The sequence below is a fragment of the Anopheles arabiensis genome, chromosome 3, assembly GCF_016920715.1.
Source record: "Anopheles arabiensis isolate DONGOLA chromosome 3, AaraD3, whole genome shotgun sequence".
In the NCBI taxonomy this organism is placed as follows: domain Eukaryota; kingdom Metazoa; phylum Arthropoda; class Insecta; order Diptera; family Culicidae; genus Anopheles; species Anopheles arabiensis.
In genome coordinates this window covers 38,641,898-38,660,372 of record NC_053518.1, presented here as the reverse complement: position 1 = coordinate 38,660,372, position 18,475 = coordinate 38,641,898, and the positions used below count along the sequence as shown (strand labels likewise).

Below are 18,475 nucleotides of genomic sequence, written 5' to 3'. Positions count from 1 at the left end.
TTTGATTCGCTTCCCATACACTGTCCCCTCCTTAACTATTGGCAGTCATACACCTATAAAGCTGTAAATTGCAAACTCGTTCTATCTGTCCCTTGGCATACGTAAAAAGTGTGCGTGTACCTATTAATCAAACAATTTGGCATCAGCATCAGCATTGGATTTATTTTACATGGATGGCAAAATCTGGAGATACGTACATTTTCACGTGATCATATTTTGCAGATTCGGCTCAATCAGATCGTGTGACCCTCGTTAAAATTTTCTAAGAAGGACAAGCAAATGTTTCGATGGAATCGTATGGGCGACACACACGCATACTTTCTCTAAGCGAGCCGGATGTGTGAAGGGAAATGACTGCAAAAAAGTCTAGGTGAAAAGTGTACTCAATTCTATCACCCCGAAGAACGGATAGTTTGAAATTTGTTCAGGAGAATGACGCACACTCGTATTGTCCGCATTTGAGCAAAGGTGCTGGACCATTTCGAACACAGCCCATATTGACCCTCAAATCAAGAGTTTGTGTAGGGCGTCCTTGTTAGCAGATACGAGATGATATTGAGAAAGATAAGCACGAACCAAAATCATACATTCGGTACGAATGGATCAACGATACCGGTCCCTGGATATTCCGGGCTTATCGTTGCAAGAATGCTAGCTCGCTCTTCTAGTCCCTTAAAAATAAGTCGCCTTCAGCCGAACTGTCTCGAACGCAAGGGTCAGATGGTCCCATCACTAGCATACACTTACCCGCAGCACACGCTTTGGCAAGCCTCGGTCGTCTTCCTCGGTGATTTGTGTGCGATAGGACGATTTCTCAAATACCGGAGGATTGTCGTTTACATCACGTACGTTGATCAGAACGGTGGTGTAGTTCTCCTTAAAATTATCCGATACCGTCAACCGTAGCTCATACTGATTGGGAAAACAGGGCCAAAGGGAAAGAAATCATGGAGACGCATTATTGACCATGTACCGGAGGATGGCGAAGAAATGGGTATAATTGTAAGTGGGAGCACGCTTTATCCGAAGCATTAGCACCTCATGTGGTAGAGTAGGTACCTCTGTGGACTTACCTTTTTGATCTTCTCATAATCCAACGCCTTGGCTACGAACAGGGCGCCGGTTGCGTTGCTTATCGCGAACACATTGTCTATGTTACCGCTCGAGATCTTGTATCGTACAACGGACGCTGTAATGAAAAGAGCAAGAGAAGGAAAGGGATGGTTATTAGTCCGGATGTGTCGCTTTAAATAAGTTTTAATGTTTTCCATAAAGACGCGTGCTCTATTTGAGCGTTGAGGTGTTTCAAATCGTGTGTGATAATTAGCTCGTCCCATCCCAATCACATGGTAAGAGCCCACAATCTTCAACGCAGTACGTGTTGAAATGCTTTATCAGTGTGCAAATTAAACCCCTGAGCGTTCTTTTACGTGTAGGCTGTTTAATTGCACTGGGGGGCTGAAGTCTATCCTCTAGTGTCCATCTTCTCGTTGGACTAGTTGAAAGATTAATTTTAAAGTTGATTTACGGACATAACAGCAAACGGTACCCAATTTCATTGTATATTCCGAATTTATTCAAGCCATTTGGAAGGGAAGAAGAACAGAATTATGCTAATTTCCAAAAACCACATCACGCTCCAATTGATTCCATCCATAACATGTGATGGAAGTGCAGTGAAGCTGCGTTTTAATGTTAAAGTATGCGCTGATTCCTATCACCACGCTAGGGAATGGATTGGCATACAAACCGAAGACTGCCATTCTCCGAATCATAAACATATTATTAGTTTGAGCCATTTCTATGTGGAATAGGTTTTGCTTCACACATGTATTATTTAAAATATTGATTGTTCATGTCTAGATTGTTCTTGCGCGCTCACAAACACCGGCGCCTGTGTTGCATCGTTCCAAGCTGCACCAAAATAAACGGTGATCAAGTCACATTCAATTTTCATGCTAAAAATTCTACATCCCAGTTGACCTTCCGGTTAACCAATGAAGTGTCGCTGCTCGAACGCACACGAGCTATGTGGTTCGATCTATTATGTCTATTATCATAAATTTTCCTAAATTACTGCTCCAACGCCTCGCTAATCTCGGGGAGAAGCAAATTCATGTAGCAGAAGTGAGGGTAGTTCAACACTGTGGGTATGGTCACTTTAATATTTTAACTATTTCAAGTATTTGAGTCACCCTGTACTGATCATAACCCCGTCGATTGTCAAAATAAACAACAAAACAAACACATGATGCTTCTAATAGACAGTCGATGTAAAGTTTTAGTTTTTGGACTTATAGAATTGTGGCGTTTATTCAACAAAATTGCAGTGTCCGTGTTAACAGTATTGATTTATAAACATTATTTATTAGTTCTGTATCAAAAAGCGAAGTTCTTATATTCCACTGCAAAGTGTACAATGTCATCAAAACTAGTGTGGTCAGTGGTGGCAAAATCGACACCACACTTGACAGTAGTTTGATGCTTATTTGTAGTTTGACAACATCATATTTATTGAGTAATTTGAAAGTGCCCATATTTTTTATTCTTGCCCCGTAACTTTGTATGCATAACATCACGTTAACGTTGGGCAAATACTCAATTCAATAATGCCTTACAAACTAAAAGACTCGGGATGTTAACACAAAAAAAACACAACTATCAATTGCCACAAAGTATTCCCCCGTCTGTCAAACACTTTGCTTTGGGTGCTCAACTGCCTCTTCTGATTGAATTTGTCTGTTTCACACTTGTTAGTAAAATGTAACAATAGTTTAGTTTGAGAGCAGTGCGCACTAGTTTTACAAAATGAGCGCTTTAAGTTGATTAGAACCGGTCGTGTAATACTAGATAACCCCCTGGAGGGAACCATGTAGCCGGGTCTGGCGAGGCGCATACTGAAAGCACTGTGGTGTACACTGTGGCGACACATTTTCCACCCAACTTTACAAACTCGATGGTAAGCTCGCCGGAGGCGCTGATTACCATCACCTTCGTTGAGTTGTCGAATTAGACTACATTTATATTCCAGCCAGTGTCATGCTGCTGTGTGAAAGCGTAAATTTGATTGAATTTCATCTCGCTGTACCACTTTCTTTGTTCTGCACAATAGCTGCCCTTTGGAGGTGGCTGATGTTGCGAGGTCCATGTCGCGCATAATGAACGTAATTTTCGATGCTATGGGATTCGAAAGTTGTTGAGACAGTGATGGTAGAGGAATGTCTTAGCCCCCGCATGATGTTCATAAACATATATTTGTTTTGTCAGATTCCAAGGGAGACTCATAGGAAAATTAAATGTTTCAGACAAGAAGTGTTAATAATTTAATAATACCAATAAATGTTTTTTAGACTAGACCACTGATAGACGAGGCATTTTATGGACGCCATGTTTAGTCAAGAATTTGGTTTAAAGTTCAAGTGCGAAAAACAAGATGGAATGTAATGCACAATAGTGCATTTCATTTGAATTGTTTGAAATATTTCTTTTATTTTTGGTAAATCTGTGAAGTTACATGCGAATAATACATCTGAGAGTCATGTAATAACGCAGTGCATTTACCCCAAGAAAATTTTATCCAAATCACATGTGAAGCACAATACCACAACTCATAAACATTTCCATTACTCTTTAAAAAGATAAATTTCCTATCTTCTTGGGTGAAGTAAATATCTGTTCATTTCCAGGATTTGTGCTGTATTTTTTACTCCTCTTTTTTTGAAATTCGAATGATTTGGTAATAGAATGCCTTGAAGAAAAAGTTTTGGTAATTATTATTTTTAATTTATCTGCCACTTTACTTATTCCCTAGGGACATTTTGAGAGATGGCAACAGTGATTCTCGGCTGTAAAGAAATTCTTAAGCCACAGGTAGCATTCTTAACTAAAAAAATGGGGTCACCATTTACTCAACTAGACGCCCTGTTCCCGGCCTTGGTCGACACATGGGTCGAAAAAGTAGAAAAAAATCAAACAAGTGACACGTTTCACAAAAAAAGCCATATCTTGGGCACCTCGTTGTTGTGTCAAGTCGAGCGTCCTTTTGCTGGGTATGTTGGTAGGATGGACTCCTTTTTGTTCGCAACGTTACTTAGTGCTCCCTTGAACTTCGATGAAGTCGGTTTTTGAAAGACCTGTCCCGCGGCGAGGTAAAAACTTGTATCACCAAATCGAGGGAAACAGTAATGGCCTTTTTTCGAGCACCACGTGCGTTGTTTGTGTATGTTTAGCTCGTAAGGCCATGGTATTTGTAATTTTTGAATAAGTTTATGTAGACATTCTTCTAAAAATGTTTATAAGCTGTAGTTTTCCCGTTATTTGATAACCAACATACACAAAAAACTGGTTTCAGGAATGATTAAAACAAGTTTACCAGCTTTTTTTTTCTTTTTTTATAGAGACTTTGAGCCAATTGGCTCATTCGCCTCTTTTCATCGGTTAATTAATTCTATACTTAAAGTCTAACAATCTTCTTTGCAAGTCATTTGTGGCTACCGGGATACCGAGTAGCCTCGGTTTACTTAAAACTATCTGTTGATTTTATTGTCTGTCACAAATATGCTTTTGGTTAGAGTTGTTTATAAAGATTAGTGATACGGAGGAATTTTAAAAGTTGACGCTGGCAATCGCTGTCTAGTGAGAGGATGGTGTCGATGCTGTGGTCCAATTTGCAGGTGATGCGTTCCGCAGAGTATCCTTGGCATTCGGTTGAGATGTGACGGACGGTAATGTCGACGCCACAGAAACTGCATAGTGGTGGGCTTGATTTTTGTTATAAAAAGGTGTGGGTGAGTCGGGTCTGTCCTATCCGGAGTCGTGATAGGATTCTCTGGTCTTGGTGTGATGGATGGTCTTTCTATGGTGGTGTTGTGGTCTTAATGGTTCTCAGGAAAGAGCGGCCGCTGCTACCCCAATAACCATTCCAGCTATTGGCGATCATGGTTTTGCTAAGGCGGATGAAGTCATGGCGTGGAAGAGTGTTATGTCAGCAGGCCGGGTTATTACGTCCTGCGTTGGTTAGTGTTTACCTATTGATAAGCATGCCACCACTTTCGATTATCTGAATTATTTATTAACAATTGACAGGTAAATTATAATGATTTGTTCAGATATGGTTGTTTTTGTTGGTATAATAGGTATTTTATACACTAAACACTCCAGAAATAAACATAACAAGAAAAAAGTATAGCTATTATTAAACAAGATTATATTCCTTTCTGTATATTACTACAATTGCAAACACATGTTTGGTATTTCATGGAACTTATTAGCGATTTTCAATTGCTGAGAGTAAGTTTTGACTTCAAGAAAGGATGATCGGTTTTTGAAGTTATTCTCAATTGCCAATCTTCGAGGTATCACATGGACTACAAAATAATACTGTGTGTGATTGAACATATACAAGCATTTAACAACCGCATGTCTCTAAAAAAAATGCGTCTGAACAATGAATATATCTAATGAAATGGGTTTGAATTAATTTGATGGCATTGGGAAATTTGAAGAACTCAGAAACCCTCACACTGAGCTAATATTTGTTGTATCATTTTGATTTCCCTGACTGAGAGGAGATGGTTTGATGCACAAGTGTGTGTGTTTACGTATAAAACGTTCAGCATCTTCTCTGGTTGTAACAACGTCCATGTGATTTCTCTATTTTCAGTTATTTGGTCTCTCCGCCTGCAGCTGCGTGGTATCTCGTGAAGAGCATGAAGAAACCACAAAAGTTCTTACTCTCGAGATGATTAGAGAAGATTGTGCGGTTTGTTATTGCCGATGATCTACCGTTCGCAACAGTGCATCAGAGTAACGCTTCTCTTAAAGCCCTTGGCGTTGGTTCGCTCTAGGCAGCAGCATCATGCTGTGAGCTTTTCCATCCAAGTTCGGTGCGGTTTAAAAGACCTCATCTACTTGATGCATGGAAATCGGTTCCAATCACACAGGCTCTAGCTCACGCAAAATACACATACACACAACACATACATAATCGCGCAGTTAGGATCTAGTTTCCTTGTCCTGGCATTTTCCTGCGATGCACTCGCAGCAAGGACAACGATTGGTCATCTCTAGATGCTTGAGCAAGTACAACAAGGAAAGCAATGGTATAGCAAGGTTTCAAATAAAAATAAAAAACAACTGTTCATCAACCAGTTGAAGGGAGTTTTTCTTTTTTTTTTCAATATGTTCCTGTGGCCTTCTGAATGCAATAAATTCTTTTCTGATGTTTTGTAATATCTCGTAATCTATTGAGCTGAACTAAAAGCACTTGCGATATTGTTGGCACTTTATCTCACTATGATGCAAGCAGAGAAATAAAATGATCGCACTTCTTTTCCAAGTCGTAATTATTCGTATTTAACGATACGCTAAATGAATCATTTTGAGCTTTTCAAACAAAGAACATAAATGAAAAAAAAAACTCAATTATCCTGCACAATCAATCCATATTTCGATGAAGTAAAAGTAATAAAATTGAGTGTAGGTTCGCGTTCAGATCGAATAGCAAGTAAGTTATTATGTTTTTAAGCAAATAAAAGATTAAATAAAGTAAAAACAATGTGAAGCCCTTAATTGTTTTATGAATTTATTATTGAAGCATTTTTTTGCGATTTTTAAACATAAAATCGGATTTTAGAATTTATTTCTCTTAACACTGGTTTTAATTTTGAATAGAATTGAAATCGATGAATCGATACGTCCTACTAGAACTGATGCTATGGAAACATTCGAATCAGCCGAGAGGCGCCATTTTATCGAGCACACCGGAAACATCAGACATAATTTATGACTTTATTTTGAATGATCTGTACATGATGTCCAATCCATGCCGTTACATCGCTTCCACAAGCACAACAACAGACGGTACACCAGCAGCACGACAAATAGAGCAAGATGTTGCAGCCAGTGTCTCGGGAGCCGATAGATGCTTTGGTTCAGCATCACTGCAATACAGTTTCACATATTCACTAATACTGCTTCAGCATCACTGCAATCGAAATCATTGCCAAAACTCGCACGGTACCACACCATGGGACAACGAAAACAGGCATAAAACAACTGTTGTCATTAACAGTTGCTTTGCTCTATTCCATTGTTCCATCGATGGTCAGGCTTAATAAGAAGTTTTAGGAATGTAGTACTACATGGCACGGAAATTGGCAAATGGTAGTAAAGAGATGATTTTTTATTGTTGAAAAGTTTTACAGATTTTTTTTTGATTGCGTTTACATTGGTGAAACATTCCACTTCTGCCTTCTGCGTTATGGTAGCAACCAGTATGTGTGATTGTTCGTGCAATTTAAGTGTTTTTTTTCTGCAAACTTTTCAAGTTGGTTTTGTGTAGGGCCGAACAAATTATTGCGAACTGATTTTTGGTTATTTGGCAGTTTACTCTCCCCTGGTTAAAAGTTGTCTATGTGCATCTTGGTGACCGTTGCACTGATCTTGATATTGCTCACAACATTTTTTTGCCAACAGTACAATGGCTGCAATCGGAAATGTGAAAGAAAAAAATGCTATCTAGAGGATTTTTGCAACAAGTCCAGGTTTGCGTTGGCAAATCGTGTTGTCAAAAATTGCTGAAGATAAAGTTTTACATGGAAAGACGGTTGAAGGAGAAGCACAAGGGCAGGCTTAAATCTGAATTTGAAACAAATTTGTTTTAGATAATTAGTTGAATTTTTTTGTTTCAATACTGGTTTGTGTGTTAGAGTAGCTCTTTTCTGTTTTTTGTTGAGTGGCACTTAGTCAAATTAAATGTCAAAAAACAGCATAGCGTGTCTATTTCTTTTTAACCTCCTACCATGCTCTGTTTTGTTTCCTTGGAATAACCCAAAATATAACATTCCTTCACAATTTTCCAAGCCATCCCCTTGCGCTAGTCACATTTTGCTAGTTGCGAACGTGTTATCATTAGTGCGAAGCGTGACAAAGATGATGTAATTTAATTTAATTGTGGTTCCTCACGACTGGATTCAAATCTACATTCGCTGCGCATAGACGAAACCATCTTAACTGCCAGTGTGAAACGTTTCTTGGGAGATAGGATCAACATTAAACGAAACCATAATTAAGCTCATTGTTGGGGTAACAGAAGCAATGAAACGTAACGAAAGCAACATCATCCTGTGCGGGTCACATTTCCGTGCCAATGGTGGTTAAATGGCAGAAAGTTGTAGTGCCATTCTTAAACTCTTTCAGTTGCATAACTTTAGCGTGTTTAATGGACGGTATGTGCTATTTAATAAACGATGTCAAGGATTCACAGGATATGATGGTTTTCCACAGGCACGCGACATGAAATGAGGGTTGTTGTTTGGGAGCATTTGCTGTGGTTTGTAGTTTTAAAATTGTTTAAGAAAACTCCCCAAGAAGGTTGACCAATCGTAACTTGTAAACTGTTAACGTTAAAATAGATTACACTGCGATAGGACTACTAGTAACTTCAATGATCATTGTGTGTCTTGTGCATTTTTCCATTATTGGGCGTGGTTTTTAAACAAAATCAACTTTTTACAATTTAAACTAAAACAAAAAATGGCTATTTGTACCACCGTTGGCAACACTCGATGTGTTTCTTCTGCTCAATTGAATAGATTCAAATGACATATGCTTTCTATACTTCTGAAAATTGTTTTTAGGTCGCAAATTAATTAAGTGAAGAGATCTGTATTACCTAGCTCTGCCTGTTATGAGGCTTTCTGAATGAGTGCAATGATGCCAAGGAAACTGTTTTATGAGTGGACAACAAGGACTTATTGACCGACCAGAGGAGATAGCAAATCCCCTTCGACTCATCATGATAATAAAATACGCTTCATTCATCACCTTCGTCATCGTGTGACTTAAAAAATAAGCAAAACAATAAGCTACAGCCGTAGTATGTGTGTACCAGATGGATTCTGCAAAGTTGATAGGTTTGCGGCATACTTCGGTGTAAATCAATTATCCTACAGCTGGACTGGACCCCGGAAATGGACAAAGAAAAGCTAGCAAGCCCTAGCCTGGAAAGCTTTTAGGCTTTGTCCATCTTTCTGACCAGTTGTAAGCTGTCATTGATCATCATCGCTTTTCCCGGTTGGGGGTCGGACACAGGAATGAATCGGTGTACCGGAAAACAGGATTGTGGTTCTTTAGAAGCAGTATGCATTCGAGCAATACATGGAAGGATATCAATTTAGTCCAAAACCAGAATGTAGCAGCACTGAATTGGAAACATTGATATTGAATCCCCGAAAGCACACAAAGGTAGATTTTCCTGTGCATTAGACCAATAAATTTTCCTCTGACAAAGGTTGATTTGCAATTGATTTTATCCTCCCTGCATCTCTGCAACTGCTCTGTCCACCCAACGGAAGCATGATCCTCCATCACTCTCAAGGGCAAATCGTGAAAGCCCCGAAATCGAGCGTGGATTTGAAATATTTAAAACTCAGACCCATCCGCCCATAAAACGTGAACGATACAACCTAAGAAAAGCTTTGATCCCATGGCCTGGACCTAGTGGGCAGAAGCTTCAAAGTTTACCCATTCGGTGCCATTCCGCCTAAGGTTAGAGGTATGTAAATGAAAAAGGATGAAGAATTTTCTTTTTTCATTGCTCGTTATTATGGATAGGAAAACATTTGCGAATATTTTCGTAATCGCTTCGGCGGCAATGCTATTTTGGCCCGAGTTGAAAACATGTCGAAATAACTTTACCTTTCTTGGGAAGGTAGAGCCGAATAAGTGGAAAGAACGCTACACAACTTTTAGATCTTTTCAGCAGTGGACTCGGTTGGTTGGTTTTCCATTTTTGCCTTTCTTTGGTCACCAGCATCCTAAGTCATGGCTATTTTGCACCCGTTCATTGTGGTATAGAGGGGAGAAAAACATCCGTGGGTAGACAGATGATAAAGGTGAGTTATCGATGATTCGTCCGACTACTACCCAACACCCAACCAAACGAATGTTACGTTGGATAAATTGAATGATTAATGAGCGAACATAGGTATCCGCAGGATGGACGAGTAATCCCATCACCCTCTCTTTCAACAGTAGGTTCTCCTTAAAAAAGTACATAAATCATACAGTTTCCAATACCGCTGCAATCCAAATGACAGGTCTAAAAAAGGGAACAATTGACGGAGAGGATAGCCATCCCAAAGAGCAAAAGATACACAACAAACCCTTCGTACCGTTGCGACGGGAGAGCAAAAAGCAATTCATTCGAAAATATAAAATTCGATTTAATCATTATCAGCAGCAGCAGCGGAGACAGCGTTTCGATTCCTAAGAGATAGGTGGTCACCACAATGGTTGGTGCGGTATCGTAAAAAAATAACTTTTACTGACTTTTGATAAGAGTAGCTTTAGAGGAATCACTTGAAACTTCCGTTTGATAAAAAGGCTGCTGGAGCATCGTCCAGGGACCAGCAGATGTGTGTGTGCTTATAAAAGTATTATTTAAAACGGACATAATTGTAAAATAAGGATCCGTTAAACGTTGCTTACAGTGTGTAGTGAAACAAAATTTAATGTTTCTCTGCAATGTTGCAGCGTTGGAAATGCAGAGGTTTTCTAAAACAGCGGCTGGAACCACGGAGAGCCGGTAGTGTCATAATTGATTCGCACCTGCAAGCTTTAACGATTAGAGTGCGATGATGTCGAGTAATAAAAAATAAAGAAGCTCTATACAACAGCATGACGAAAATTAATATTTCGTTCACAATAAATTACTGATAATGCTGACACTGGCTGCAGTTTGGCCTATTAGTGAGGATTTTAACCATATTCTTGAACGAACATTTCTCGGAATAACACATAAAACATATGTTAGCCATTACACTGCCCTGTTAAGTAGAAAAATCAATAAGTCACTGAAAACCAAGCCCACAAGTTGTATAGGAAAGCTTTGGCCAACAATGGTTGTTGAGTCAAAGAAAAAATAAATGTTGGAAAAAAGGTCACATGCGAAGAAAAGAACATGCCAAGCATATTGGTCCTCGCGTACAAAAAAAAGGGGATTTTAGGAAAGATGAGGAAAAACTATCCCAGAAAATCCCGTTCGCACAGAAAATAACATCCAGAATCGGATAGAGAATGATTAGACGAGCTTAAAATTGTTCTAAGACACATGCCAGCGACTTGACAACAGTCTCGTTCAGTCGTCTGATCTCTGAAGACAAGAGCCAACAAAGTCTTGTGAATGCCTCAAAGTTTTATAGTTTCAATGAGTTTTTGTTGATAAGAAGAAAAGAGATTTTTCCCTTCATTCAGCAAATGCTTCAGGCAAAAACAGCTAGCATAAAAACCCCCAGATAAATTGTAGGATTTCCTTAAAATTTAAACACAAATTTCTATGTTTAGATTGTCCTTAAAATTGTTTGCTTTGTTTACAATGATTTTCGTTTTACTTTTCTTCGCTAAGTTTGTTTGAAATGAAAGCATCCGAAGTAATATATTAAAATTAGTAAAAATATTTATGTAATTACTTATAGCCGTGAGTGATTCTACACAAAATTCTGCAAAAGATTTATATTGATTTGCTTAATTTTCTATCGTTTTTATTTGTTTACTCATCATCCTTTACAAGCAAACGACGGATTTGAGAATTCACGAAAAAACAAATTAAATTAAAATTAAAAAATTAAGACAATTAAAACAAATTAAAAAACAATAATTGTGTGTATGGGGATGTTCTAGTTAATTTTAACTACTTTCGGGTGCACGTAATAAATCGGCTTGTTGCACGCTTGATGGTCACTCGTAGAAGAAGTTTTATTTCTAACATAAAATATACTTCTAATCCTATATCCTATATGGTAGTAGTGCAGTCGTTTGCTATTGTTAGTGTAAGTGAGTGAAAGAGTGCTACACGTTACGCGCGATGCGTTCTGTACGTGTTAACTATGCGTAACGCGTCTTAAGAAGCGGTTACACGTTGTGTCACCACATGTGTATAAATTGAAATCTTGAGAGCCTCATTGCTATAGCAATTGACGAATCAATTATCGAGCATAGATATAATGATTGAGGCAAGATAGTATTGCCTGATGCACGAAGTAAACTATCATCAAGGGGATAAATTTGTCTCTCGTTGATCAGATCGCAATAAAGGAACATCTTGACGGAATAAAAGTAATCTGGTGTCAACGGTCTTTCTCACTTGGTCCACCTCCATTACTCCCTTAGTCGGTTTCAATCGTCGTTATACGGTTGTGTCGTAATATTGTTCGCCGTTTGCCTGTTGTTATCCATCCATCTCTCTACCTCGCACCTCTATCTCTTTTATATTTATATATATATATATATATATATATATATATATATATATATATATATATATATATATATATATATATATATATATATATATCTATATATATATATATATATATATATATCTATATATATATATATATATATATATATATATATATATCTATATATATATCTATATATATATATATATATGAAATTAAAATTCTAGCTAAACTTATCACTCCCCTGAAGCTGTAAACAGAACATCGTTGTTGAAGAAGGAAAAAAGGACACGTTGACTTGAGATTGATTGGATGATGTCTGTGCGCCAGGAAGCTGTTCTGATATCGCAAAAGAGGCACAAACTTAATTGAAGTATTAAAGCTGAACCAAGCTGAAGTTTAGATGTGGAAGACAGATATACTAAAGCATTGCAGGAAATACAGACACACAGTGAGGAAAAAGATAAAAAAGTAAAGAGGGAGAGGCAAAGTGAAAACAAAAAAAAATGCAACCACAACGACACTTTTGCGGGTATGGTTTCCATTTCCTGATATGCCTACAGCCTTCGGAAAGTGAAAAAAGAAATTGTGCTCTGATTTATTACTACACGTATCGAATAACCCTGAAAATAATCAACTGGATGAAAGCAATCGTGTAAGTGAAACGTTGAAACCAACGAGCCATATTTCCTGTTTACATTTCCTGCAAACGCTATATTCAACATTACTCCCCGGCACGGAAGACACGCACGAACATATATCCATTTGTTTCCTCTGCTGGGCCATGTTCTGTGAAAGGACGTTTAGAGGGAGCATCATTATATATATATATATATATATATATATGAAATTAAAATTCTAGCTAAACTTATCACTCCCCTGAAGCTGTAAACAGAACATCGTTGTTGAAGAAGGAAAAAAGGACACGTTGACCTGAGATTGATTGTATGATTTCTGTGCGCCAGGAAGCTGTTCTGATATCGCAAAAAAGGCAAAAACTTAATTGAAGTGTTTAAGTTGAACCTTCGGCCAATGGATACGGCTTGTACGATGGGATGCAGAATTGTGCAGCATTTAAGGAACGTCGTGAATTCAATCATGAGGTAGCTAAGGTAATTTCTTTGTTCCCACATATTGTTGTGTACTGAAGTCTGAAATTCAAGGACAAGCATTCTTTTTGTTGAATACAGTTTAATACTTTAAGCGAATTTTGTTTGCCTGGATTTAAATTTGCATTTGAAAGATTTCATTTGATATATTCCTGAGTTCTAGAGTTTCCTGGGTATGTTTCAACTATTCCTGGCGTAGAAAACCGTAATTCGAGCCAAATTGAGCCATTGGATAGATCATTGTTCTAATGAACCATTAATAATACTGAGAGGACAACATGCATGACACGTCGGAAAATCGTTAACATCGCCTGATTGACGGATTGTACGATAAGTTCCGGCATCGAAACACATACACTCGGACGCTAGCCGAGCGATTGTGGTTGATAATTAATTCCCGACGACAATATGTGTAGCTTAACTGATCACGCCCTCCCTATGGATCGAAAGCTGGAATAAAGAAAAGCTTTCACGAGGCGAAAGTGACTTAAAGTCAATTGCCGCAGCCTAATCGCTCGTTCTGGTCAGCTTGAAATCTGTTTCCGGTCACTATCGTTAATAATGATGCTCCCTCTAAACGTCCTTTCACAGAACATGGCCCAGCAGAGGAAACAAATGGATATATGTTCGTGCGTGTCTTCCGTGCCGGGGAGTAATGTTGAATATAGCGTTTGCAGGAAATGTAAACAGGAAATATGGCTCGTTGGTTTCAACGTTTCACTTACACGATTGCTTTCATCCAGTTGATTATTTTCAGCGTTATTCGATACGTGCAGTAATAAATCAGAGCACAATTTCTTTTTTCACTTTCCGAAGGCTGTAGGCATATCAGGAAATGGAAACCATACCCGCAAAAGTGACGTTGTGGTTGCATTTTTTTTTGTTTTTACTTTGCCTCTCCCTCTTTACTTTTTAATTTTTTTCTTCACTGTGTGTCTGTATTTCCTGCAATGCTTTAGTATATCTGTCTTCCACATCAAAACTTCGCTGAGTAATATTTCCCCATACTTCATCGTCTTTTGTCTTGGTTTCGATGTGGCAACAAAATTGGACACCGGAATCCGGAGAGCTCAAGCCCTAAAGCGATAAGCCTCCTTTATCATACTAGATACTTTCAGTCATCCATCTGAAAAATTCATTTTTCTTTTCCCTCTCCACCCGCTGCAATCATGCGTTGGGACAAATAGTAGGTGTTTTCGGTTTGCTACCGCAGCCCACCAAACGGTCTCGTTAGCAGTCGTTGACAGTAAACAGCAATATTAGACGTGCTGAGATCAATAATAAATGGTTATTGTCCTTTTTGGGGCGGAGGGAGCGGAAAAGATTAAATACATTGCCCGGTGACTTGGCACGGTATCATGCGATCTCGAACCATCGTTTCTTCTCATAAGGCCCCTCCCCAGTTTTTTTTTTCTTTGTCATGCTTTGAGACAATGAACACGATGTTGGTACATATTGGAAGCAAGTTGTGGGTTACGCTCACGATTGACAAGGTTACCATTCGTCGCGCGCGTTGTCAGAAACGACAGTCAAGGCATCTACAAGGCGTTTGGTGTCATTTGAATTTTCGTTTGATATTCGATAGGTATTTGATTTTCGATAGAGATTCACATATGCAGAGAGTTAATAAAATCCTTTGCGTTACATTTTGAAGAACGGAAAGGAATTAAATAATGTAGGCGAAGGAATATTTAACAAGGAATTTAATATACCTATACAATCGAGTTGTGCTTGTATCAATTCAAAAAAGTACTGCATTCGTGTTTTCTACTTTTAATAAATTGAAGCGTGTAAGAGTTTTCAGCGAAAAGAACATCTCATTTGATAGCCACCTGAAATGGACGGTTTCATGGTCGTCCATTGTGGTGTGATAACGACATTACGCGCGTATGAATAGCGCGTCCGTCTGCTTCGTATCACAACTCAACGAACGATCCATTTCCGTTGTGGCACTTTCGTTCCTTAAATTCTGACCAGGATAGCGACCATTTCGTGGAATATATCGAGCTTGATTGAATGAAAATCGCTGCTAGTTGGAACAAAAAACAAGCACCCTGGACTCTTTTACTATGCAACGAGTGAATGCTTGGACCGTTGAAAACTATTAAGCAAAAAGTAGAAATCACACAAAAGAGCTCGTGTTTACGCTTCAGGTCCCGCAGAAGCACAGCCGAGAGATTGCTCCGTTAATTGATTACGTCGTCATCAGGAAGGATTAGCAACGAGGGTTGTTAATTTATGGAAAGGGGAAGCCGCGATTCACGAACCTACTGTGTGCTACATCTACCACCGGTGCTGATAACGTTCTGGGCGGTGGTCTGTGCAGTCGTTTAGCAGAATAAAGTGAACGTCAATTTTCTTTGTCGTTATAGCTGCGGTGCGTCCGGAGCGGTAAAACACTCGATCTGCCACCCAGTCAGGAAGTTGTCCGAAACAATCGTTGGCTTTTCGTGCGGACAATAACTGGTTCCAAAACTGGTTAATGAAGGAAAATAAATTAGCTTACGGATTGATATTAACCTTCGTGGTAAACATGTTGAGTTCATTTGTATTCTGAAAGAAAAATCTCTTCTCGGTAGCTTATGTTTTATTTAGTATAAAAAAAAACTGCAAGTAGCTTCATCCACAGACTTTCTGATTCATTTGTTTAACTTAACCAAAACCAGAACCAAAAACCCAGATAAAAGAAATACATTTGAATCCGGCTATTGGCGAGACTGGATCTGGGTGAGTGCACACGGTAAAAGACAAAATCAAATGAAGTAATATTTTCTGGTCGTTCGATGATGATTTTTTGAGTCGTTTTGGCCTCCTGTTTTGTGTGCACATTTTTGTTCACTCAAAATTTTGCCGCACTTGGGGTAGAGGGGCCTGTTTAAAAGGACTAAAAGGCGAAGAATCGCCCTGATAAGACATAGCACCAAAACAAAACCGGTTCTTGCCTAGCGTGTATACCGTCCCACGGCGTATAATGTCATGCTCCTGAAGCCGTACGGGAATGGTCGTATTGGGTGGTGCGATACAATATTTGCTACAAAACAGCTGTCACAAGCTTTGCGTTGGCCTTAGGAAGATTGTTTTTTTTGTGACTTTGGAATCACCGCTGAGGCTGGAAAATTAAAATTCAATTGAAACACATGCTCTTTGTAAGGGTACTTGGATATAATTTGAGCATTTTTTGCGTGTTCCTCTTTTTTCATGTTTATGCGAATTTAAACGAAAGATAGCTTTCCAGACAAAAACATTAACAAAATAGAATTCTCGGAACGCTTTCTAGAAGAATGGTGCGCGATTTGTTGATTTGTTTCCGTAGCAGCAGATGAGCGACGTTTTGGTTGCTTTTCGCCAAAACTGACTGTCTGAAACTTTTCCCATGAAGTAGTTAGCATTTGAAATTCTTTCCCTTGAAAATGGAAAAGCAAAGCAAAAGCAAATTTTTAACCAAAAAAAAGGTACGACGAAAGTTGAACAATGCAAACATTAGTATGTAAATTAAAACTACCGTGAATTACGTAAAAGTGGGCACTCCGATATATGATTTTTATCTTTTTCGCAAGCTTTTTCCATTTACGGAAACATCCTTACATGCATTTGCGTGAGATATTTTTCAATTTTCATGCACGATCGATAAACTCATAAATGCTTATTAATAGTAGTGTTGGCACGATAACGACCTCGTGCATTTTGACAGGCGAATGTTTACAAAACATCAAGCTGTATAGGATAGCTCGAATAGTTAGAACTATAAACACCAGATGGCGGCACCTGTTAGATAAGGACAAAAGATATTCCCAAATACGAGACAGATATATGATCAAAAGTAGGACCAATTAGGACAAAATTCGGCAGCGGTCGCTAAACAGGTCAAATAGGGTCAAGTAGCACAGCTGATGGACGAACAGGGCGCCATCGCGAAACGCGGTTAGTAGCAAAATATAAGGCAGAAAGAACAGACTAATTTTTAAACTGAGCAAATACATATTATATACAAACAAGCCAGTTCTAAGAAAGTCTATCCAGCTACTCACCAAATTGTTACCAGGCGTAACAACAAGTAGTGCTCATAAATGTGTTATCCATTGCGCTTTGGGATAAATAAATTCTTTCGCTTGACTAATGGTCTATTAATAATTAACAGTGCTGAACAAGTTTTGGTATCCTTCCTGTATTGTGGATTGGAGGGAGCTGAAAATTGAGCTTCAACTAAGCGCTCAATCTTTCACACAAATTATCTCCTATTTCGTGGGCAGTTAATCTTGTTTGGAAGTTTACACATTGCCACCGTCCCCGGTACTCTACGCATTGCAAAGAGCGATGGGAAGGCGGATACCGGTTGGAAAATCTTGCTCTTGAGGTTTTTTTTTTTTTTAATCTAAATTATCGCAAACATCATCAGACATTAGCTTGACGTCCAAGTGCCCTCGCAGGACCGATCATGGGAAGGCAATGAGCTTTCGGCGTTTGGCTGTAGCGACATGCGTTTTGTGTCATTGCACCACGTTCGATCTAAAATGCGAAACCAAAATTTGCTAGAAAGTAAATTTGTTTTCCAACGTTCAAAAGTATGATAGTGTGAAGGATGTGAAAAAGTGCTGAACAATATATACACAACGTGCAGTGGTCGCTTCAAATCAGTTCGGTACCAAGATCCCGGCGCTCACCCGCGCCTCGTCTTGTGCTACTCGATTCGTTCGCAGCTCTCTCCCGGGAGTGCAATAAATAATCGTGAATGGGTTTTCGTTCCGTGCACACACACATACATTTAAAGCTTGCCTTAATACGCCAATTGTATGCGATGAAATATGTTTCCCGTCAAACTTTCACATCAACCAACACCATAAACCGACACAGGATGTACGCATGCAAGCATTTTTGGTGCGGATAACAGACGTTAGCTCTCCCGGCTAGGGATTGGAGGCTGTTTTTGGGGATGACGTCTCAGTCGCTTTTGGACTTTTGGAGGTGATAAAATCTTAACCCAGGGACAAAAAATATCACCCTGTATTGTAGAAGCGTTTCGGTTTTGGAGACAAATAAACAAGGATAGGAAAAAAATAAAAACAGAAACGATGCATTCGCACTCTCAGGAAATATATTTGTGGCGCTATTTTCACCAGACTAAGC

General features: G+C 38.8%; 1 protein-coding gene across 1 annotated transcript in view; it reads right to left on the bottom strand.

The window, feature by feature from the left end:
* The window catches only part of LOC120899783 (neural-cadherin-like), a gene marked incomplete at its 5' end in the record, with an annotated part of 638,244 nt that overhangs the window by 554,302 nt on the left and 65,467 nt on the right, over positions 1–18,475 (bottom strand). The window contains 2 exons of the mRNA XM_040305999.1: positions 748–912; positions 1,074–1,189. Coding sequence (XP_040161933.1) covers positions 748–912; positions 1,074–1,189 — 281 coding nt within the window. The remainder of the gene's footprint in view (positions 1–747; positions 913–1,073; positions 1,190–18,475) is intronic.